At 58.8% G+C, this 23,139-nt stretch overlaps 1 protein-coding gene across 11 annotated transcripts in view; it reads right to left on the bottom strand.

The window, feature by feature from the left end:
• KIF1A (kinesin family member 1A) overlaps window positions 1–22,847 on the bottom strand; it is a gene marked incomplete at its 5' end in the record, with an annotated part of 32,533 nt that extends 9,686 nt beyond the window's left edge. For 5 of the 11 annotated variants that reach the window (XM_082056196.1, XM_082056199.1, XM_082056200.1 and 2 more), the window contains 31 exons: window positions 28–83; window positions 266–384; window positions 735–825; window positions 1,168–1,336; window positions 1,482–1,620; window positions 1,936–2,021; window positions 2,103–2,221; window positions 6,703–6,840; window positions 6,921–7,099; window positions 7,258–7,406; window positions 7,537–7,630; window positions 7,882–7,954; window positions 8,037–8,217; window positions 8,328–8,411; window positions 9,009–9,115; window positions 9,405–9,484; window positions 11,694–11,769; window positions 12,104–12,183; window positions 12,677–12,810; window positions 14,640–14,782; window positions 15,059–15,137; window positions 15,229–15,304; window positions 15,675–15,692; window positions 15,970–16,035; window positions 16,354–16,431; window positions 16,816–16,927; window positions 17,284–17,462; window positions 17,660–17,725; window positions 18,220–18,399; window positions 18,498–18,574; window positions 22,742–22,847. In XM_082056196.1, the coding sequence (XP_081912322.1) occupies window positions 28–83; window positions 266–384; window positions 735–825; window positions 1,168–1,336; window positions 1,482–1,620; window positions 1,936–2,021; window positions 2,103–2,221; window positions 6,703–6,840; window positions 6,921–7,099; window positions 7,258–7,406; window positions 7,537–7,630; window positions 7,882–7,954; window positions 8,037–8,217; window positions 8,328–8,411; window positions 9,009–9,115; window positions 9,405–9,484; window positions 11,694–11,769; window positions 12,104–12,183; window positions 12,677–12,810; window positions 14,640–14,782; window positions 15,059–15,137; window positions 15,229–15,304; window positions 15,675–15,692; window positions 15,970–16,035; window positions 16,354–16,431; window positions 16,816–16,927; window positions 17,284–17,462; window positions 17,660–17,725; window positions 18,220–18,399; window positions 18,498–18,574; window positions 22,742–22,847 (3,334 nt within the window). Of the gene's footprint in view, window positions 1–27; window positions 84–265; window positions 385–734; window positions 826–1,167; window positions 1,337–1,481; window positions 1,621–1,935; window positions 2,022–2,102; window positions 2,222–5,529; window positions 5,785–6,702; window positions 6,841–6,920; window positions 7,100–7,257; window positions 7,407–7,536; window positions 7,631–7,881; window positions 7,955–8,036; window positions 8,218–8,327; window positions 8,412–9,008; window positions 9,116–9,404; window positions 9,485–11,693; window positions 11,770–12,103; window positions 12,184–12,676; window positions 12,886–14,273; window positions 14,301–14,639; window positions 14,783–15,058; window positions 15,138–15,228; window positions 15,305–15,674; window positions 15,693–15,969; window positions 16,036–16,353; window positions 16,432–16,815; window positions 16,928–17,283; window positions 17,463–17,659; window positions 17,726–18,219; window positions 18,400–18,497; window positions 18,575–22,741 lie in introns of all 11 variants that reach the window. The other 6 variants (XM_082056193.1, XM_082056194.1, XM_082056197.1 and 3 more) reach the window with 4 other exon arrangements.
• Between the last annotated feature and the right edge of the window lie 292 nt (window positions 22,848–23,139).

The following is a 23,139-nucleotide window of genomic DNA, read 5'->3' as shown; positions in this document are numbered from 1 at the left end:
AGAGGAGCAGGAGGCCAGATTTCCTACCTGGTTTGGAGAGCGGCATCACACGGGGGAAGTGGCGCCGGGATGGCCTCAGCGGGCTGCAGAGAGACCTGCCTTGGTTAAAACACTCACAGGGACCACTGAACTCAGCCAACCCCACCTATGTCTTGGTGCCACCCTTTCCTGCCACCTGCACCCCCCGTTCTCTGGGTCCCCAGGAAGCTGAGGGTGGCCCCCACTGTGCCACCCAGGAGCCGGGGGTGGCCCAGGGTGCACCCACCTCAGGACATCCTTGCAGAGGGGTGGAAAGGGGTGCTGCTGGTAGTGCCCAAAGACTTCAAATACAATTGGCTGGCTCTTGATGTATTCAATGAAGGACTTAGTCACCTCCACGGCAATCTGGAAGAGAAAGAGCCGGCAGTGGCACAGTTTAGCTGGGAAAGGGATGCAGCCAGCAACAGCACTGGGGAAGTGAGATGGTGCAAGCCTGTCCGGTCCCCTGCATCCCTCACCCATCCCCTTCCCTGTGGGTACTCTCCCCATCACGAAATCCTAGCCTTTTTGGGTAGAGCGCTGCAGCTTTTGGTATTTTTCCCACATATCCATCTTGTCTAAGGTTGGCTTAGCTGGGTGGCTGTGATGGGCTGGGAGAGCCAGGAGGAGGCTGCTCCCCTGGGGAGAAGATCCAGCCAATGGCTCTGTGGGCTCTGTGGCAGCCGCAAAGGTGTGGCCAGGGGAGGGATACATACGTTTTGGACATGATAGAAGCCCAGCGGTGGTCCCCGTCCTGTGTTTTTCAAAGGCTCTGTCGAAAAGGCCTCATCATGGCGATGGATGAAGCTGCAGAGGGAATGAAGGTGGCTCAGCAGCTGCAGGGTAGGGATGTGCAGGAGCAGGGAGGGGAGAGAGGGCAGGGACCAGGAGAAGAGCCCGCTCCCCAACTGCACCCTGGACTGGCTCAGCATCCCCCAAAACCAACAGCAGCCTCTCCCTGTGTTTCATCGGTGACTGAACAAGGCACCATACAAGCGCGTGGGCTCATTCCGCAGCCTTGGTTTTGCCTCCCCATCCATGGAGGGCTCAAAGGTGGTGGGGCTGGGGCTCCCCCACGCTCACTGCCAGCCCTGAGGCAATGGCTGGAGCAGCGGGAGACATGCAGCCAAGGGGGCACCAGGGGCTCACTTGAACTGGCAGAAGATGTCTGCATATTCCGCAGAGATGCTGGAGGCTTGCAGGACTGTCACGCGGAATGTGAAGATGCTGCCCAGCTTCAGGTGGTCCAGAGCTGTCTCCAGTGGCCCATCTGGCGCAGGTTTCTCCGGGCTGTCCAGGAGAAGGTCCTCTGGGGTCACTGCAAGGAGAGGAGGGTCCTCAGCCCCTCTGTGTCTGCTGGCAGTGCTGCACCGGGGCAGCGGGCCTCTCATGCTTAAGCAGGCGCGGAAGACTGGGTGCAGTATTGGGGGTGCACTCCCAACAGCTTGTCACTATCCCCTCACCTGCACAGGTGTTGTTGTTGACCTCGTCAGCAGAGGGACCCACGTCGCTGACCTGGCCCTGGCCTTCAACGATGCGCAGCTCTTCCTGGGAGGTTCCCGAGCGAGACATCCCCACAGCTGGGCACGACTCTGACTGGAACTGCACCATGAGAGGGGCTCAGGGATGCTGGCAGCCCCCAAGGTGGTACTGCTTGTGCCACCAGCACTGTCCTGAGCACTAGAGCACCTCCAGCTCTTCCCTCCTACCCCTGCCAGCCCCCCCAGGACCCAGGAAAGGACAGGGCGCACCAGTGGGTGCTGGAGGGCTGAAGTTGCCAGGTGGGCTGGGAGAATGGTCCCTTCAGCATGATGTCTGCACCTCTGGGAGTCCAGTGGTCCCCATGGGGGAGCATCACCATGACAGGCAGGGGTCTGTGGTCCCTGGGCACCCACCAAGCGATAGCCACCATCATACCTTCTCAAAGTGCTGGTCATCAAAGGATATCTTGGCTGTCCCCGACTGCCGCACACCGGAGCCGTAGTCAGGGGCTTCCTCATCCGCTGGAGGAGGAATAGGAGTGAGCCCGCATGGGTGGTGCAGGGGATGCGAGGGGCACGTTTCAAGGGGGTCCCCCCCCCTACCTGAGATTGCCTGGACAGCCACGCGCAGGAAGCCCTTCACCTCGCCCTTCTCGCTGACGATGGCCACACGGTGGACCAGGGGCACGGGGTAGAGGAGGTTGCTCAGATAGACAAAGGCCCTGCCGGAGAACGGTGGGGGAGACACAACAGAGGGGAGAGCGGTCACTGCTCCCACCCGCGGGTCTCCAGGCGCGGGTGGCATGGCCGGCGGCGGCTGCGATCCCAGGTCACCAGTCACGGTGCTACCGCGGCGCTGCAAAGCAAAACTAAAGAGAAGGCAGCCAGGGCCAGCCGAGAGGGGTGGGGAGCAGGCAGCGGGCGGGCAGCGTGCTGCAGGCAGCACCATGAAGCAGATGGGGCTCGCGTACCTCTCCAGCTGTCACCTCCGTGGCGGGCGGGGAGGGGAAGGGGGCTGTGCTGGTGCCATCATGAAGCTAGGAGGGAAGAGGACCTTCTCTGCGGTAGAGAGCCAGAGGACTGGGGCAGGAGGTGCTGCGACATGACTTGGGGGCGGCTGTGGAGTCACCATGGGGAAGACAGGGCAAGGCAGGGGGGTAAGGGAGGGTGACAAGGGAGGTAGAGGCCAGTGGGAGCAAAGGAAGGGAGAGGAGGAGGTCCTGGCTGAAGGTCAGAAGCCTCCAGAGATGAACCTGCCGGGGGAGTCCTGGCCCTGGCTCTGTTGCAGGACCACTGGTGGCTGCAGGTGGCCTGTGCTCGGCTGGGAGGGAGGCTGCACGGCACAGCTGGTGGCATCAGAGGTCTGTGTCCCTCCGCCCCATCCCTCTGCAAACGTGGATTCAGTGGCCCAGGCCACCCACCAGAGTGCCACAGGGGTGAAACAGCAGGCTGCTCCTGCGGACGAGGAAGGAGCTGCCCGCTCCCCGTGCGGCAGCTCTGAGCCTCCCTGCCATCCTCCTTGCGTCCAGGTCACCAACGCTACCACGGCAAGTTGCTGTGCCGGGGTTCGACATGATGGCCGCACCACGTCTCTGCAGCACCTCCCAGCAGGCTATAGCTCCCTGCTTCACAAGCTGTTTGCCTCCGCTTGCCACCTTCCTCAACCTTGCTGCCTACCAGCTTGCTGTTCAACATTCCTGCTGGCACTCTGGTGATGGTGGCATGCTGTGCCCTCAGTGGTGATGAGTCACCTCCACAGCCTTTGGCGCTGAGCTCCCTGCTGAGCAGTACAAACTGCCCTTGCCTGTGGGGTAGCACTGATCCCAGCAAAAGTGGGCGCAGGGTGCCTGGCACCCCTCCCTGGGGCACCCACTGGCATCTTGACGCACAGCATCTTCGGGTGTCACAGGGCAGGATGGTGTGGGGGCCTGCCAGGGCACTTCTGCTTCAGGGGACTCCCATGAGGGTTGCATCCCCAGGCAGCCGGCAGCGCTGCTTGCAACATCCCAGCCTCGCAGGCATCTTCGCGGACATCCAAGAGCACCTGAAAGTGCCCAGGCGGCTCTTGCAGGAGGCTCCAGCCCCACATTTGCAGCTTGAGCCCCAAAGTCCAGAGGTTTCCCTTGCTCTTGTGACTCCCATTTACCTCCAACTGCTTTTTGGTATCCAAAGCATCTCCAAAGACTCCAGTTGTGGAAGCAAAGGCGATGCCTCATCACCCTCTCCAGCTGGGCCTGTCTCACCCCATCTCTTCTTGGAGGCCACTAGGGACAAGTGGCTGGACTGTGCCAGGGCTTCCCGGCAGGACCACATGCCCAGGGCACAGCCCCATGACCACAGCGGGGTCTCGGAAGCATGGGGGCCTGGGCACACCTGCCTGCCTGAAGTCCCAGGGAGCCAGTGCTGAAGCCAAGGGAGTGGAGAGGGCAGGAAAGAGGGGAAGGGGGCGAGAGGGGAAGGGGAGGAGGGGAACAAGTGTGTCACTGGAGGAAGGAGGGCAGGGACACTAACCACAAGATTGGTGAGGTGCAAAGATGGCATGCTCAGACCAAAGAAAAGCCTTTCCAAAGGAACACAGAAGTGAAATAACCCCAATTTTAGCTAAAGCTTTGGAGAGATAGAGCCAGCAGCTTAAAAAAAAATCAAAAAGAAAAAAAAAAAAAAAAGAAAGGAAAAAAATCAAAGACAAAGATCCAATCATAAACAAATCCAAGCACACTTCACAAGAAATGTGGCCGGCAGAGCTGCTGCGCGAGGAGCCAAACCCAGGGCAGACTCAAAAGAAGTTGAAAGGTGCCGAGCTCCGGGGAACGTGTCCCCGGCATGGAGCGGGGCTGCTGCCACAGGGCCTAGCTTGGGTTTTTGACGTGCCTCCAAGAGTTTTGGAGGTTTTTTTGATGTTTAGTGTTTTTTGTTTGCTTGCTTTTTTAAATAAGGAAAAAAGGAAAAAAGGAAAAAAGAAAAAAAGGGGAAGAACCCAGCTCTTTCGGTCTGAGGCTGCAGGACTCTTACTCCACCTCCGCCCTCTCTACCTGCACTGGTCCCTTCTTCCCCACCTCTCTGCCTGCACCCTGCCTAGCAGGGATAAGCCTGGCTTAACATGCCAAGGAAGAGGAGCTCCAGCTTCCCCAGTCAGGGCAGCCTCCATGGGGGCAGAGGCTCCTGGACCAGCTCCAGGCACATATTCCCTTGGGAAAACCCCAGAGCAGAGCTGGCAGTACTGCATCCCATTTTGGGAATGGGTAGATTGCAACCAGCTTTGGTGTGGCTGGTGGGATTCTCCAGGCCAAGACTGACGGAGCCCAGGGGCATCTCCTGGCCAACAGACAGGAGAAATCAAAGCTCTTGTGTTTGGCTGGAGCCAAGGAGGAGTTGGAGCCTCCCTGAACATCTCCTGTGCCAAGCCAGCAGGGACGGCCCCAAGCCAAGCACTGGGCACAGGCGGTCACAGAGCCCTCCTCCCCCTCCTGCACCCAGCTCTCGCCTTGCTGCCCTCAGCTTCATCCCCCGACTGCCTGCGGACACCCAGGCCTCCGCCTTCGAGGGGGGGCGCTTACGCTGACTGAGGCAGCCGGGACGGCCAAGCCAGTGCCAGAGGCACACGTGGCTTCAAAGTGCCAGCAGCACCTTGCGGTCAGCCCGAGCTCAGCGGGAGGTGGCCCTCCCGGGACAGAAATGCTCAGGACCGAGACCCCTGTGCAGCTCCCCTGGCTCCTTTGGTGCTGGAGATATGGCAGAGCTCCCTTTCTCCGGGGCTGCCCTAAAGAAGGACGTACGCCAAGAGCCTCCGGCCGAGCTGCCCCCATCTGCCTTCCCCTGCTGTCCCCTACCGCCGCTGTGCTGGTCACAGCCCTACCTCGCTGGCCACCTGCCACCCCGGCAGGCACCCCAGGCTTGGTGGCAGTCCCAGCCAGCCAGCCACTCCCTGTGCCTCCAGGACACCCCGGAGGTGGGAGTCGTGTCCGAAAGCAGTTCCCTCATGCGAAAGAGCTAGTTCCTTCCCGGCATGCTCTCCTAAAACCTCACCAACCTTCCTACTAAACTGAACAGGGGGGAGCGGTCGTAAAACGGATCCCGGCCATCACACAGCGGGCACTCCGGAAAGATGTCTTCCTCCAGGTCCTCCGCCTCCTCCTCCTCCTCCTGCCCCTGGTGCTGCTCGTCAGCAGGCTCGGTGATGTCGGAGTCGGGGTTCGAGAAGGTAGGGGAGGGGGTGAGATCAGCCATGCGCTCGCTCATGCATGTGTTGAAAAGAGGAGAGCTGTTGCAGCCAGAGATATCTGAACTAAGGTTAGTACGACAAGATAGAAGACAGGTTAACACCAGCTGTTCCAAACAGAGAGAGCAAGAATAGGAATTTTGCTTTTTTTTGGTTTGCTTTTTTTTTTAAATCAGTTGGGTTTTGAGGTGGGATTTTTTTTTTCTCAAACCAAGGGATGCCAGGAAATAAAGACCTGCCCGTCCAGTGTGTCCCTAGAGGAAGCCACCAATGGCTGTCGGCTACAAAGGGCGGAGAAAAGAGCAGCCCAAGGAACTGGTGCGAACAGTGTGGATTTGCCTCACTGGCTTTGCAGGCAACGTGGGGACAAAGCGGGTGGCATGAGACTCCCCACCAACCCCGGTGCTGAGGGGAATCTCTCCACGTGCCATGGCACGGGCGGGATGCCTCCACAGCACGTGGGGTTGGTTGGGCCATGCAGCTCAGCCCCCCGCTCAGGCAGACCCCTTCTCTGGGGTGGCGATCCTCGTTGCCGGCACCACATCCTTCCAACCAGCATGTGGGAAACGCACGGAGACACGTGGCACGTACCATACAGACGGATGCTCGGACACCAACACGTGCACACGGACGCGTGCCCACCACAGCGGAAGTGGCAGTGGCACAGGCGCTCAGCCCGCCGGACGGCCGCAGCCCCTGCCTCCCACTGGTGGCAAGGCCAGAGCCTGCCCCGCACAGCACTGTGTTACAGCAGGCAGAGAGAGCATTGCCAGTGGCACACGAGTCCCTCGGGCTCCTGGCAGCCAACACGGAGGAGAGCCATCGCAGGCACAACAGGCCCTGCTGGCACCGGAGGGGCACAGCATCCTCCCACAGTGCAGCCCCAGGGGCCGAACGCCCTGTGCGTGGCGGAGCCGGCAGCTCCTCCTCCTGCGGGGCTGCTTGTGGGTCCCAGCTGTGCCTGGAAGGAGCCAAAGCGCTCACCTGCCGACCAGCCTGAACCAGGGGAAGCGGTCGTAGAAAGGATCTCCGCCAGTCACCACGTTGTCGCAGTCCTCAATGACACTAGAAGGCACTTCTGCTGCACGGTCATACATTTCACGCATCAGGTCCAGGCGTTGCCTGCAAGGTAGTGGGGGCCGTGGTGAGAAATCAGGCTGAGGCCAGCTGAGCCCTTCCCGGCATGGGCATCATTCACCCACCTCAGCTTCTCCAGGGTCCAGTAATGTGTCGCCCCATTCTTCTGGTCCTGCACTTCTACGGCCACAATGGTCCGGGGAAACGGCCGCTTCTCCCGATCCTTGGCAGCATCGGGAGGCAGCAGGTCGGGAGGGAGAGGTGAGTACAGTGTGTCCGTCAGGAGCACGAACTGGAACTGAACCTGAGGAGGGGCAGAGGGGGACGGTGAGCCACCCAGGGGACAGTGGGCTCCGTGTGGTGCCTTCAGCAACCCAGTCCTTGGCACATCCTGGCTTGCCCAAGCTTGTGGCCTCTGCCATGGGTGCTGCAGCAAGTGAGAGGGGAGCCCCAGGCACCCACCTTCTTCTTTAGCTCCACGCTGATGGCGTTGGCTTCCTTGAGGAAGATGGCGTTGCCCCAGAGCAGGTCACGGAGGGAGGTGAACTGGTACCACTTCCACTTCCTAAAGGCCCAGAGGGCCAGCTCAAACTCCCGCTCTGTCCACTGCACTGTGAGGACACGGAGAGACAGTTATCCCACCGCTGGGATGGAGGATATTGGCACAGAGGTGCCCAGAGGACCCATCGTCCACTCTTCTGCAGAGAGCATCAAAACCCTGTGGTGGCACCCAGCCCTCACCTTCATCCTCAGGTTCTTCCTCTTCCTCATTTGCCTCATGGTAATACCTAGAGTCCATCTGCTTCTGCAAAGCCTCCAATTTGCTCTCGTAGTCCTGGGGGAAGCAGGGAGCGGGATGATGCAACCCACAAGGTGTGACCTTCCTCCATGTTGCCACACAGCACTTCTCCCCCACTGCAGGAACCCAGCCCCCTCCCTCCTCTGGTTCCCTGTTTACAGGGACAACCCAAGGAACAACAGGTTTGTCCTTGTTTTTAGGACACACAGAGCCACCCCATGCAAACATCTGCCAGGACTCAGTCATGCCTGGGCAGCCTGAGAAGGAGACAGGTCCTGGCCACCTACCAGCCTTTGCTGCTCGAGAAGGTAAGTCGCCTCTTCCCGCTCCCTCCGATACTGGTCCTCCAGCTCCTGGAGCCTGCGAGGAACAGGGAAGGAGAGGATGACCAACCTGGCGGTGGATACCCAACTCTCCATCGCCCCAGCCCCTGTGCCCTCACCGCTGCTCCATCTCCTGCTTCATGTCAATGCCCTGCTTCTCCAGCAGTTCTCTTTGGGCGAAAGCCCAGTCCACGGGCTCAGCGGGGGTCTCGGCACATGGGGTTCGCTCCCGCTCCTGCCGAGCCTGCTCAGGGTGGTTGAAGCGGAAGACGTGGCTCTTCCCCATGATTATGCGGTTTCCTACAGGGATGGAAAGAGTGTGGATTTAATGTGGGACAACCTGCAGGGCCCTTGTGGGATGGAGGGAGGCAGGTTAGAGCAGCGCTGGTGCGCTGGTTCCAGGGACCCACCTGAGCGCAGGATGCTGGGCTCTGTCACTTTTTTGCCATTCACGTAGGTGTCAGCACCTTCACAGGGCTCCAGGGTCACTATTACTGTAGAGACAGTGGGAAGGGGAGAGAAGAAGTAAACGCAAGGTGGAAGCTGCTCCTGCAGCCTCGGAAAGGGAGAGCTGCTCCAAGCAGCACCCCAGGCGCAGAGTGGAGGGACACTCACCACAGCACCCACACCCTGGGCAACCAAGGAGGCTCAGCCAACCTTGTTAATCAGAGCAGTCCCAAGGACTAAAAGCAGCTAGAGACTGGATGTGAGAGGAGATCAGAGCCTCCAGCATGCATCTCCAGCCTCTCCAGGTGCATCTCCCAAAGCCATTTCACCCCCAGGTTCCTGCTGGTCCACAGGGTGGGCTCTGCTTCACGTCTTGGCTGGGCAAATCATCTATGGTCTGCTATTCGCTCCCACCCCAATCTCCCTGGCTGGCCGAACCATGGCAGCTTCCACGTGCCTTGCACAAGGTTCCCTCCCAGCGAAGGGAGCGCCACAGCTTGCTCTGCAAGCAGGGAAAGGCCACAGCCACGTGAGATAGGCTCACTAGTCTGAGGAGGGCAGGCCCCCCACTGTGAGCCGGTGCTGGGGACATGTAGAGGGACTGGGGTCCCCAAGGAGGTAGAGCCTCTCCAGACAAGGAGTACCTTCACCACCAGTTTTGGTGTCGCTGCGGAAAAGGCAGTGCTCTTCCTTAATGAAGTGCCCACTGAGAACGATGTCTTGCCTCTTCTCTGCATCTTCCCGGCCAACCCTGCCAGGGGGAAACCCAGCTCAATCCTTCCTCAAAGCAGCCCCTCCCAGGGCCTCCCCCCAACATCATTCTTGGGGCTGACAGAAGCAGCCCTTGATGCACAGCGGGACCAACGTCCCTAATGAGATTGTCAGGCAAATACATTTTTCACATGTGGTTATGGTGCTTTGTGGATGCCCTGGCAATGGTGCCTAGCCCAGGAACACCTGTCCCCTCCCTGCCCACTCAGGCAAGGCCGGCACTGAGGTGTGGACTTGGCTCCTGCCACTCTGCCAGACTTGGCCCTCACCTTGTTATCCCGTCCTTGATGTAGTAGAGAAGACACTCGGACATCAGTGGGTCCTCGTTCAGGTTGACCAAGTGGGGCGTCTGGCAAAAACAAACAAGTAGTCACTCCAGTGTTGCCCACCCACCCAGACACTGAGGGATGCTCCCGAGGGAGCTGGGAACTCAGCAGCACCTCAGGCTGCCCCCTGCTTGTGGATGGGCTGTCCTGCCCTCCATAGCTCCAGGACAATATGCCTAGGCAGGTGCTTTATCAAGGGGACTGCAGAGAACCAAGGAGCCAGATAAGGATGACCTGCCTCCAAAATGCCTCCTTGCTTTCCTCCTCAAAGGGCTGAGGGTTGGGCACCCTTTCCCTGCTGCCTTTGAAAATTATTGTTGCAAACAGGCCCAATACAGAGCTGGACACTTCCCAGAGGGAGTCCCTGATATGATTTAGTATCTCCTGGGGCAGGACCCTGCTTGCCTGCACTGTGTGTCCATAGGTCCTTGTCTCCTCATAGCCCCCGGCTCCACTGCGTACAGTGTAGCTAAGGCAGACAGGTCCCATGCAGCAACCGGCTTAGGATAAGAGGAACTAAAAGTGCCTGTTTTCTTACACTGACAGTACAAGGATAGATGAAGCATCCAAAAGAGCGGGTCCAAACAAAAGTAGTGGAGACATGAAACCGTATCTCCAGGCTGAATTTTACTCCCTGGTCTGCTTCCTAACAGTTCCCTCCCATCACTTTCTTCCTCTGGGTCACAAACCACTTTGTTCTTGATGAGAGGGAAGTTTCTCCTCTGGCCACAGACCTCTCCAGTTGCACCCAGCTTATCTCACCCCATTGCAAGCTGCTGTGATTGCACCTTCAGGCAACAGGCAAAGTCCTGGGAGTATCAGCAGGTGAAGTTCTGAGTTTCCCAGAAATGAGAATAGAGACGGTAAGAAACATCTTAGCAGCCCGCTGACACCTAGCATGCAGAGATTTCCACATCACGACAGTGCGATGAGCCCTGGCCGATAGGAGAGACTCACTCCAAACGGTGCAGGAGAGCTGGAGTTCAAGGGAAACACAGGCTCTTCTCCATGCTGGCTGGCAAGAAGGAGTTGGCCAGAACATTTACCTCAGGCCCACCTGGGCAAACACAATAGCCCCAGGGGCTGAGACTCCTTTAGCTTGCAGTTTTTCTCCAGATTTGCAAGGCTGATTAGTAGAAGGCAGATGCTCTACCCTCCACTGTGCTACTTGGAGAAGTAACCAGCCCAGCGACAGCATACAGCAGGACAACGTCATGCCTTGCTTGTCCTTAACGAAATGGGGTTTTGCACACTATCGATGCTAACTTTCCTCACCAGCCACTGGAGAAGTCTGAGGAGTTTCCACCCACCAGATAGCTGAAGGGTAAGGAGGCAACAAGACCAGCACAGCAATGCCCCACCTCCAAGACCAACCTGCTTCGGGGAATAAACACCCACACTTTCTACACAAAGGTCTGGGGTCATAACAGGCAGTGGCTGAGATGAGAATAAGAAACAAAGACGATGATGTAGAAATTTATCCAAAGAGCCACAGCAAGGCATGCAAGGGGAAGGTCCCCTTACACCACCTCAGCTGGGGACACACACATCTACTAAAACGTGTGGCCAAGCTAACCAGCATCAGCTGCCAGGGCAGGCCTCAGAGCATCCCCCGGCGTAGCGGGAGAGCCGAGCGAGCGCACCCTGGTCATACCAGCACCTCGGGAGCCTGTGCCGCTCTGTGGGCTCCACGGGGTTGGGGCTGTAAACTGGACATCACTACACTCATGGTTATACAGACAAGTGAGGGGCAGTGATGTGCTGTAGCTGGTGCTTGGCACAGTTTGGTGGCACACAAGCTTTTTGGGGCGCAGCTAGTGTTTTCTTAGAAAATACTTTCCAGGAGGCTACAAGCAGTAGAGTATGGAATGCTCCCACATCCACATTTCTCAGCAAAGACACGCTGGTTTCAAGGGCAGCAATTTCAAACACACCAAAGTATGGATTTTTATCAGCTGACACTCAAGTCCAACACAGTGATTAGTCAGCAAAGCCCCCCCTGAATGGGGAGAGCATCCAGGCAAAGGGGGTTGGACTTGTAGCCATGTGTTTCAACTGATGTTCATACCCAGCAGGGGTCAACACTGGGATTTCCCCCATGGGTTTCAGAGCCAAGAAAAGGCTAGTGAAGTATTTGAGGCTGGCCAGTAGCAACAGGGCAGGCTGTAAGGGAGCTGTGCGGATACACACCAGCCCTCCTTCACCAGGAAGAAGATAATAAGATGATCCTACCTTTTTAGGAGAGAAAACACCCAACGTGCCTCCGTCCTCCCTCATGGCCACCCCCATTTCAGCCAGCAATGCTTCCCTGAAGGAGCAAGGGAAAGAAGAGCCTGTCAAAGCCCCACAAGCCCCTGGAGCTGGCATAGACAAGCCCAGGACAGGACCTGAGCCCATGGGTTTGCCCCATGGATCACAGCTGTAGTGCTTGTTTCAGCTCTCTCCATGCTGCAGGAGGGTTTCTCAGAGCAGACCACATCTGTGCAGGCTGACATGGTGGCCCTGGGGCGCCCGGGAGCAGCCAGGGTACAACTGGATGGTCAAATTGCCAAACTGCTGCCAGGAGCACAAAGTGGAGAGGGGAGATACCTGGGGAACCCCATCCCATCCCTTCACATCCTATCCTGTACCAACTCACCCACCTCTCCATCCGGATTGCTTCTGTCCTCCGCAGCTTCTCCTCCCACGTCTCGTTCAGCTCCGCGATGATCTTCTCAGTTTCCTGGCAAGTGAGGGGTGAGCATGTGCTACGGGCAGCAGACCTGCCCGTTCTGCCAGGCTCTGCCCAGCACGCTGCAGCAGGACACTGGTTACAGTTTCAGGCTGGTTCAAATGAGCTGCAGCAGCATTTCACACGTCTTTCCCTGTCTTCAAAGAGCAAGGCACAAAGAGCAGCCTCTCCATCCCCTTGCTGCCAGCCTGCTCCTGTGCCGTGCTGAGCCAGGAGCGCCCACCCCACAGGGCAAAGGCAGCAGTCACCCCACGGGGAGGACGGCAGCACGAGGTGGACCCTACCACAACAAACCCTCTCCAGTATGGCAGCCCGGAGCACTGCGCAGCTCTGGGTCTGTCCACTCTGCAAGCGCACTCCCAAGCATTGCTCCACATAAGAACCATCCGTAATGGGTTTCCAGAAAATACCGAGCCCCCTCCACAAGCCTGAGTGCAAAAGCGTTGAGCTGAGCCCTCCATCCTGCTGGGCACCGACCTCTTACCTTAAGCCTTTCAATTGCCTCTTCGCTACCCGGAGCAAACATGATGCGCTCGTGGAGGCTGGCAACAGAGGCGGCGCGGCTGGACAAGGCTGACAGGGAGGAAGAGGGGCTGATCCCGGCAATGGCGTTGGTCACTGTGGAGAGATTGTCATGGCGGTGACTCAGCTCTGCCCCTCTAGCATCATTATTGTTCTCAAAGTCGGACACATCTATGGGTAGGGAAGGAGGGATGGGCCAGATAAAGACACATAGACAGGAAAAGAGAGAGAAAGATAGAGACAAAAAAAGCTGTTGGGAAAAAAAGAAAAAAAATAAAATAAAATAAAATAAAAAAAAAAAAAAAAGAGTGGCTGGGTGCAGCAAGAAGAAAGCCAGGAATTACAAGGAAAAGGCACAGGCAACAGCACAGTGGCACAGGCAGCAGCAGGGCAAGGGCACTCATGTCTCTCCCCCAGCCTGGGCAGCTCCCCAGGCACACGGGGCTGTTTTGGGAGCCACAGGAACAGCTCTGGAGCCTTCCCAGGCTCCCAGGGATGCTTTATGCAACACCAGATCCTGCAGCCATCAGGTCTGGGATCAACCATCTTCCCCAAGAGCATGCCGCTGCCCTGGCATCCTCTCCCACCAACACAACCCAGGTGGTTTTCCCTGCCCGGCTGCCCTTGATTAGCTGAATTTGGGGGCAGAGAATGAGAAGGGAAGGGGAGAAGAGGCAGTGGCCCTCTGCCCTACAAAGGGGTCAAGGGGACAGAGCAGGAGGAGCCATGAGATTCCCTTGCTGGCACAGTCCGATCCCTTGGCCCGCTAGAGCAGCACCTGGGCGAGGCAGGCAGAGAGAGAGCAAAGTGAGGGCAGGGCAGCAGAGCAACCGATACAGGCAGCAGCGCTCGCCTGTCAGCACCCAGAGCATCACCCCCACCAGGCCCTGCAGCAAAGGGACCCGGGTATCAGAGATGCTCCTCCAGCCCTGAGAAGTCACAGGGGCTCAGCGCAGTATGCCAGAGGTGGGCCGGGCACAGGTCAGTGGGAGCAGAGTCAGTCATCCATCTCTATCAGCCCGCATCAGAAGAGCCAAGCCAGGAGGGGATGGGCCAGGCCCCATCGCTTCAGCAGGCTCGCCACAGCCTGGCTGTGCTGCCTGGCCCAGGGTGGGATGGGGTGATAGTGCTTATACACAGGCAAAAGCCTCCTGGCTGTCACCTCACACCCCTCCACCCGAGAGGGCCGTGCCAGCCTGCCCAAGCGCCGTGCCGGGCTCCGCTCCTGATGAACCCCAGCGCAGCAGAAGCAGCAGCAGCAACAGGAAGTATTATGACAGCACGGCAGAAGGAGTTCTTATGGGGATCAGGCCCTTGGCACAGCAGAAGGGGAGAACATTGGTTCCTCCAAATGCTATCCCGAGCCCAGGTGCTAACTGCGACTCTGCCCCCAACCCCTTTGCCAGCTCCCTGGGGACAGCCAGCCTGCTGGCAAGAGCCTCTTCATCAGCTAGGGCTGGCTACAGGAGCCCTCCCCATGCTGCAAAGGTGTTCCCAGGCGCAGCCTGCACCTCCCAAAGCCGTGAAGCAACAGAGTACCGGTGACGGGGAATACACACATTTGGATCCTCCTGCAGCAGGATGGGCTAAGAAAGAGAGAGAGGGCAGGGAGCAGGGGTAAGACAGAGAGAACAGAACAAGAGTGGGTTCATCTCAGCAGGATCTCCCACAGCACACAGAGGAGAGGCCACAGGCGGGTGCAGCCCCAGGAACACCTTCCTGGCACCTCTGCCGGGTGCAGTGGGCTGAAAATGGGAAGTGGAGGGGGAGGAGGGGAGGTCTGCTGGGTGTAAAGCGGCTCCTCCTGCTTACGAGAGCAGGCTGGGGGTTGCGAACACGTCCGCAGGGACGCCAGCCCCTGGGCAGCGGGGCTCCAGCCCACCTCTGCATGGAGCTGCTGTTAGAGAGCACGCAGTGGTACCTACTGTCAATGATGTCCCCGAGGCCCTGGGCGTAGAGAAGGTCACGCAGGCGTGCCACCTCATCCTTCAGCTCTCGGATGAGCTTGTTGTTGGGGTCCTCGTTGATGACGGCGTTGCAGCGGATCTGCTTGGCACGGTCAGCGTACCTAGGGATGAGCAGAGCTCTGAGCACCGGCGTGGAGGCAAACCCCCAGCTGCTGGGCAAGTAGGAGTGCTGCCAAGCCCCTCCAGCAAGTGATCCTTTGGAGAATGCCAGCATTGGGACAATCCTTCGGCCTCCTGTATGAGGCTGCAGGGTCCTCCAACAGCACTTCCCCATCCAGGGATGCCACAGAGGTGAGGAGAGCACATGGCAGGTGCTTGGGTTTCAGGGCCACCCCTGCCCTCACTCCCTGTGGGGGGACAAGGGTACTTCTTCCTACCTGAGGGTGCTGAGGGTCTCGTCATAGTTGATGTCAGCAGGACTGAGAGCAGCAACCATGGCTGTCCTGGAGTTGCCCCCTGCCCGCAAAGAGAAATTAATTGCCATGCCAGCTGTCACCCACCATTCAGTGCCTGCTGCCGGGCCCGGAGCTCCCACTCATGTCCTCACCCAGGTTCTCCCGCAGCAGCCAGGTCAGCACTGAGTCGCGGTAGGGAATGAAATCTGTCTTCTTCTTCTTTTTGTTCTGGGGGATGAAGAGCAGAGGGAAGGGCTGTCAGGCTTCCTGCTTGCCTCAGGGGGAAGATGACAACCAGACCCCAGACATGGGGACTCGGAGGAGAATGGCCTGCCCGACTATTGTGATCTCGGCAGCTCTGCTCAGCTTCACAGGTCATGCCTGTGAAGTGCTCTGCCTGGGCTGGGTGGGTGTTAATGCCAGGTACTTAGAGCCACAGGGTGAGGAGGGTGACGAGTATACAGAGGGCTTTGTCAGCCCCCAGAAGAAATGTGGCTTGGGTCTGGGCAGAGCCTGAGTCCCAAACCATCTGCAACACACTCCCACTCACCTGTGCTAAAAAACAAACCCTCCTCCCCAGCCTGGCCAGGGTACCTACCTTGTTTGGCCCAGAATCCTGCAAAGAAAGTAGAAAGACTTTAAGTGAGCTGTTCCCTGCCTTGGCACCCACCACAGCTCCCCGTCCCCCAGGCAGAAAGTGGCTGGCGCAGGTCCCCATGGAGATGGCAGCCTCACCAGCCCTGGGAACAGCTTGGGAGGTGTCTGCCTGTCCCTGTATCTGCCTGTCCCACGTATGTGCCAGGACGCCCCATCCCTTGGTGCCAAGCCCATCCCTGCTGAGTTGAGCCCATTCCCCTGCAGTGCCATCGCTCGTCTGTGATCCAGCTACCTACCATTTCAGCCAGGGCAGAGATGACTTTCCCCAGTGTGGTCAAGGACTTGTTGATGTTTGCTCCTTCCTGGTGGAGAGAGGAAAAGCCCAGATGCTCAGGCCCCATTTCAGAGCGGCACTAAAGCCCAGCACACCAGGAAGATGGGGAAGTCCCAGTATGGGGTGGGCAAAAAGCAGCTGGTCTTACTGGATAACCAATACCTCCCAGCTGGGACTCACGGACCCCGGTGGAACTGGCAATGGGCAGCTTGCAGACAAAATCCTTTGAAGGATTTTGGCAACATAGTGGGCAAGGAACCAGGCAAGGAAAGATGTCACAGCTGTGGATGAGGGGGCAGGACACAGTGTCCCTGCCAGCAGAAGGGAACTTCATGCCACCTCTCACCTTTAGTCTTGTGCCCTTCGCACCGGTGGAGTCGGCTCGCTCACTCCCTGCCAGGTCCACCAAGCTGATTTTGCTGACCTGCAGGCAGAGATGAGGCCGTCAGCCCCAGCTGGCACCGCAGACTGGGGCCAAGCACGTAGTGGAGGAGGGAACGAAGACTTCTTGCAAAGGGATACTGCTCTGAAGGCAGAGGTGTGCTCTGTGGGGCTGCCTTGCCAGGATTTGGCCAGGAGCAGGGTTAACATCCCTGCGGGCAGGGCTGGAGGGCACCAGCTTCCAAATACCCTGTCCAAGGGCCAGTCCCTCAAGGGACCACGAGCCCAGTGTGTGCCTAGGTCTTATCTCCATCCTGTTTCAACCCTCCATCAGGCTGCACCATCCCATCACAAATGCTATTGATAGCACACAAAGCCCTCCTGGGCCCATGTGGGTTCCCCCAGGTGGCCCAGGCTCTGGTCTCACCTTCTCAGTGGTGATGTCTGTCTCGGCATCATGCCGCTTCTGTGTGAAGATGATGTTGAACACGGCATGGGAGCGGCTGCTGGTCTCATTCATGTTGGTGGCAGCCACCGTGCTGCAGGGAGAGGAGGACAGGGAGGCATGAGACCCTGCAGGGGACACTGGAGCGGCTGGCACTGGGGCAGGGCTCATTTCAGGACAGGGTACATGATGGGAAGGCAAGTCTGGAGGACAAGAGAGGACTGTGGGAGGAGATGTACTAAAGTCCAGGCTTCCTCCTGCTGTCCCCAGCACATTTTGAGAGCAGGAAAGAGGTAAGATGAAAATAAGTGGGAGATACCCAGCGCTCAGACAGGAGGGGACTGCCACCTCCAGAGCAGGCAGACGGGCAAAGCAAGGAAGTTAAGCAGGACTTCCTGTAGATGTCTGCAGGCTCTCCAAATCCTGGCTATCTCCTGCTCCCCGACTCACCGGGCCTTGTTCCCAGAGTCCATGAGGTCTTGGATGTCATTGTAGGAGGTCACAGCCAACTTGGAAAGGTCCTCAACATATGGACCCATAAGGGGATGCTCCCTCACACGCAGGTTCCCCTTGTTCTTGGGATTCAGGAGGTCCCTCACACGCTCACAGTATATCTCCATGTAGCTCACCTAGAACAGAGGGCACGGGCAGGGCTAGTGGCCAGCAGGATGTGGACAGGCAGCAGGTAGGCAAAATCAGGCCCTGCCCACCCTTCCCACCCCACCCACAGGGATGGGACCCCCCGAAGAGAGGTCTGCACACCAGCATGGCTTGCAGAGCCAGGTGGGAGCCTGGAGCCACACTAGGCAGGCAATGGGGTGCCTACCTCCACGGAGTAGGACATGTTGTCGTTCGTTGTGTCATTGATGCGGGAGAAGAGGTCCTCGCACAGCTGTGGACAGAAGAGCCAGAAGGATGCTCTTGCTTGGGGTGCCCAGGTCACAGGGATTTCTACCTTCTCACCCCAAAAAACAGAGCACCTGAGTGCTGGGACAGCCCCTGGGGAGTTGGCAGAACACCCCCCCGCACTGATATAGGTGGCTCAGCATCCCCAGAAACCCCCTGGTGCCCTGCTGGGCCAGCGCACAGCAGCTCTCAGCAAGCACAACCGGTGGGGGCTCGGCACTTCAACTACCGCTACTCACAAACACCAGCTTCATGTGGCCAGACTGGAGTTCATCCCGTTTTAGAGGAGACTGGCATGACCCTCCTTGTCCCCTCACCCTCTGGCAGGCCCTGCCAGCTCGCTGGAGCAGCAGGGCTGTGGTAGACACTGGTAAAGCCTGGCCCCGCTCCCACCTTGCTCCCCTCTTCCCTCCACGCTCCACTTTTCCTTTGGGCATCCTGCTGGGACCAGGGAACAGGCAGCTTTTCACCAGGTGGTACCTGCGGGATGATGCCTTGCTGGTCCTTCTCCTGTTTCCCCATCATGGTGTAGGATTTTCCAGCACCCGTCTGCCCATAAGCGAAGATGCAGACATTATAGCCTTCAAAGGCATGTTGTAGCATTTCCTCGCCAATGTCTCGGTACACTTGCTTCTGAGATGCATAGTTGATGTCTGCAGGCTGCATAGAGGAGGGAGACATGGAGAAGCTTTGCAAAGAGGTTCTCCTGCCTCTCCCAGCCCAGCGCTCCAGGTGGGCTCAGGCCCCCTGCTTCTTACCGTGGTGTGGGACCAGTAGGAATAATCAAAGCTGAAGCTTTTTGGTGTCTCTTTAGGCTGCTTTGGGTTCAGGATAGCTAGGGGAAACAGACGGGAACATGAGGTCACCCAGCTGCCTGTGGTATCCCCATCATCCGCATCCCACTCATGAGGGGAGAAGGGTGATGGGCTTCAGTCCAAAATGGTCCTGGAAAGGAGGACCAGCACCCTCCGGCTCTGCAGATGGGTCCAGAGACCCCAGACCCCAACAGAGCCAGCAGAGGAGGCCAGTGCCACGGCCCAGTAGAGCCTGCAGCAGCCCAAGGAGCAGGGCACAGCCTTGCCCAAAACATCCCACCGGGCACAGCACGGGGGAAACAGCTCCTTGCCTCCAGCTCCCTCCTGCTCTGGCACCTGCTGTGGCAGCTTGGCGCCAGCACGGGAGAGGCCAGGGCGGCCGTGCCCAAAGCGGCACACGTTGGTGCTGCGGGTGAGAGCAGCCGCCATCCCATCGGGCCTCCCCAGGCCCCTTCCAGCTCCTGCCTCTCCTCCCCAGAGCAGGGTGATTAATGCGATACACTGCCAGAGGAAACAAGAGCCTGCTTTTTCCCATCCCCTGGTGAAAAGGACGTTGCCATGGAAATTGCAGACTGCATCGCTTCTCTTCCTTGCTCACCGCTTCCCCTCACCCCCTGTAGAGCATTTACGATGGGTTTTTTCCTGAAATAACAGATGCCTCAGAAGAAACCCAAACCAGCACAGTAATCACGAGATCCAGCCACCAGCTATGTTAGGCAACATTGAAATGCCCTTGCAGGCTGGCGCAGCACAGCTCCCATGCCCCCAGCCCCCAGCTGCTCCTGCCACTGCCGGGGGTGAGCAGGCCACGCAGCACCAAGGCCACGGAGCCCCCTCTGCTGGAGCCCCAACCTGCCCTGCCCCAGGGCTGGTGCTTGGCCAAGGCTCAGCCCGCTCAGGATTCAAGCTGGGACCTTCCCCAGCAGCCCCAGGCACGGCACAGCCTGGATGTGCCAGCACATGGCATAATGAATATGGATGCTTTCAGCTCCAAATTCCTTCTCCATTGCCACAATGGATTCTCCCTCAGGAGCGACTTGCCACTTCTGTCCTGAGACCCATCCATCCCTGCCTGCAAAGGCAGCGAGGCAGCATTCGACAGGTAGGAAGGGGTGTCAGGATCCAGCCCTGACCACAAAACAGCAGCATGGTGCTGCTCAAACGCCCCTTGCCGTGGGCAGGAGCCCAGCTCCAGCAGCAAAGCGGGGCTGGGTGATGGCTCCATGCCTGCTCTCCTGCCTGCTGGAGCCAGCGTGACTCAGATGCTCCGGATGACTCCTGCGTCCCGGGCAGACTAATTACCAAAGCCAGAGCTGCTCTCTCAAGAGAAAGGGCTGGGAAGTGACATCTCAGTAGCAATTGCCCATCCCACAGATGCAAATGGAGACCTGGAGGTCTGAAAGGGCAGCTCAGGCAGCCATAGTGGGTGCCCATCCCTGCCCATGCCTGGCTGGTGTGCTGAGGACATGTGAGCAGCCATGGCACAGAGGCCATGTGAGAAATCAGGTGGAACTTCTCCGATGTCTCCTGGCGTTCACCTGGCAGCTCTGTCACGCCATCCACCCCTCCCTGCCCTCACCTCGGGTCTGTCTCTGCCCTGCAGAGGTGGCCCTTGCCAGAGCAAACTGGAGCATCACCCCACTAAAAATGAGTCCAACAGGGGTAAAAGCAGGAGCAAGCAGGATGTGGCTGCACAAGGCAGCTGTTCTGCATCCAAGTGCCAGCCCACACCGGGCACAGGGTGGAGGAGCAGCCGGGGATGGCGCCGAGCAGCTCCGGTCATCCCATCCCAGCTGCAGTCGCCCAGCTGGCCCGGGGGCCAGGGACCAGGACACGGGGAGAAGGGTGCACACTGAGAGCAGCAGACCTCCCACCCTGAGCTGAAACACTCTCCCCATGCCCCTCCCATTCGCATTTATTTGCCCCCACATGGCTGGATGCCACTGCTGGGTTATCCTCTCCTGTGACCAGGCATCCCACAGCTTTTGCAAAGCTGCTGCAAAAGATTCATGCTCCAACCAAAGAGGATTAAAAAAGCAGGGGTGTAGGAGGAAGACACACATACAGACAAGAGGGGGAAGAAGAAAACATCTGGAGATGACCCTTGTCTTTGCCCTGAAGAGCCAGTGGCGTGGCAGAGCATAGCAAGTGGGCAAGCACCAAGCAGGATGAAACCCAGGACCCACAAGAGAGAAAATAATAGCCGTATTTTAAGGCCTGCAGAGGCACGGCTCCAGCTGGAGAATACTAATGGCCCCGTGGGATGAAAGCCGGGGTCCCTTCCTCGCTGTCCTGGTGGGAGCTGGCAGAAGAGGGGCCGGGGATGTCAGTGCCCGGGCTGGTCCCCACGGAGGAGGGACATCGGGGAAACAAAGCGGCAGTGTTGGCAGGCAGCCGCGGCGCAGAGAGCCAAGGGGGCAGCGGCTGCAAGTCTGGAGGAAAAGGAGAGCGGAGAAGAGCTGAGCCCTTCCTGCCCGGGCCCCCACTGCCCACCACGGGGCTTAATGAATTAGGCAGAACAACCTGCCCCACCCCAGTACGTGCAAGGTTCTCTGCAAATAATCCCAGGAAGGGGGAAGCTTGCTCTCACTCCCCCAACACATTTATTTTTGGCTTCTGTGCCAGGAGCCAGGAGGCCAAGACAGTCCTGCTCTGAGGAGCTGGAGGGGAGGGCAGCCAGCACTACCAACATCCTCCTGCCCCCCTCAGCTGGCATGAGAAGCAGGAACAAGAGTCCCGCTGCACCTGCCCCCCAGCCCCCCAGCCAAGGGGATTAGCCGAGGGCTTGTCCATTCGTGGAGATAAACCTCGCTGTCAGCAAAAGGCTGGCCAGGGCGCTGCCCCTGCCCACAGCCCTGCCAGCCCCCCCAGCACCAGCAGAGGACAAGGGGCCTGGGGCAGGGCCTGGGGGCAGATCGGTCTGAGCAAACGTGGCCATAGTGGAGGTGGGGGATGTCCGATGCTCTTGACTTGGGCCTGGAGCATGGCAGGTCCCCTCCAGCCCTCACGGCCAGAAGAGAAGGCTCCCCTGGTGGCACCCAGGCCCGGGCATGCGTGTAGGTCCTGCTGGGTCAGAAAGGCTCCCTCACTGTCAGAGGAGCATCTCTGTGCACCCAGGCAGGGGGAGACGCCCAGGACACCAGAGGCTGGCAGATGCTGCCTCCAGACCCCTCTTCCATTCCTGCTCCCCAGGCCCAGGATGTGCAGGAGACCTGGCGAGGTCACAGAGCCGCCCTGCACCCTTGGGCGCCCTCCTCGCCCTCCCTCGGGCCGGGCTGTGGTGGCCACCTGGCAGAGCACTGCGGGGGTGGCTGGAGCCGCTGCTTCACCCACTGCCACTGGTGACGCAGGAAGCCCCGGGAGGGCAGGCAGGGAGGGAGTTATTTCAGATGTTGTCCCATCCGCAGGATTCCAGAGCCAAAGAGGAGGGATTCAGCTGCCTTTCCCACCCCATACTTCCAGTAGCCATTATTTAAGGAGGGGCGAATGCTGGATGGGCTCATACGGGACAGGAAGCCCCAAGCCCCCATGCTACATCCCCCCATCCCCAAGCACACCGTTCCCTCTGCAAATCCCACTCCTGCCTCTCCATCCTGACGATGCAGTGGCTCCAAGCCCCACAGAAGCCAGGATGGGTCCCTGCACGGTCCCTGGCCAGGCAGTGCTGTCAGGAGCCACTTGCTGGCCAGCGCATGGCTCCCACACCTGGGCAGGTGACCACAGGTCAGGCACCTTTGGCTCCACATCCACGCACCAGCATTTCCAGGCTCTCCTGGAAAGGCACTGGCTCCTCTGGCATCCCTGCCTGCAGGGCTCCAGCTACGGTGTTTGCAAATGCCCTGGGAGGTTTTGGGCTTGGCCTTTGCCAGTGGGATGCTCGCTGTGGGAGGGAGCGAGCAATGGCATAGCTCTGGCTACATGGACCATAACCCAGGCTCTTCCTCCCCATTCCCCGGGGATGCTGCCCAGGGGTTCGATGTCACATAGATCCCGCTGCTGAAGTTGCTGCATTTCCCCGTAGGAAAGGCGACATCCCCCCCAGATTCCCTCCTCCAGTCAACGGCAGCTGCTACAGGCATTTGCAACAAAGATCCCGGCAGCCCAGCGCTCACTGCCGCAGGCAGACAATGTGCGCTCCTCCCCGGGCAGCCCTCCTAAGCCCCTCTGCTCCTGACACCGGCACTCACTGGTGGTGCTTCCCGACATCTGGATAATGCATTTGGATTCCCGGCTCATCTCCCGGGAGTTGAAGGGCCGGACGCGCACCGCCACCTTCACGGATGCTCCTGCCATTGCGCCGGCCAGAGGTAGGTCCTGCTAGCGGGGAGCAGTGGCTGTCCTGCAAGGAGGGAAGAAAAGGGGGTTAGGAAAGCTTGCATCCCATCTCACGGCTATGACGGAAAAATGAACAGAAAGCCTGTGCAGTGAAAACTCCTGGGAAGACCTTTGCCCAAAAAGAGGATGGTTTTTTTCATCCCTCAATCTGCCCACGTTTTCCCTGTCCTGCCTGCCCCCTGTATCTTGGGTCAGAACCCCCTGCTTGGTCCCAGGGAAGCACCCAGAGCCTCTATCACGCTGCAGCATC

This window comes from Streptopelia decaocto (genome assembly GCF_964273445.1).
Source record: "Streptopelia decaocto genome assembly, chromosome: 6".
Lineage (NCBI taxonomy): Eukaryota > Metazoa > Chordata > Aves > Columbiformes > Columbidae > Streptopelia > Streptopelia decaocto.
The sequence above is the reverse complement of the archived record's forward strand: the minus strand, read 5'-3'. Positions and strand labels throughout refer to the sequence as shown.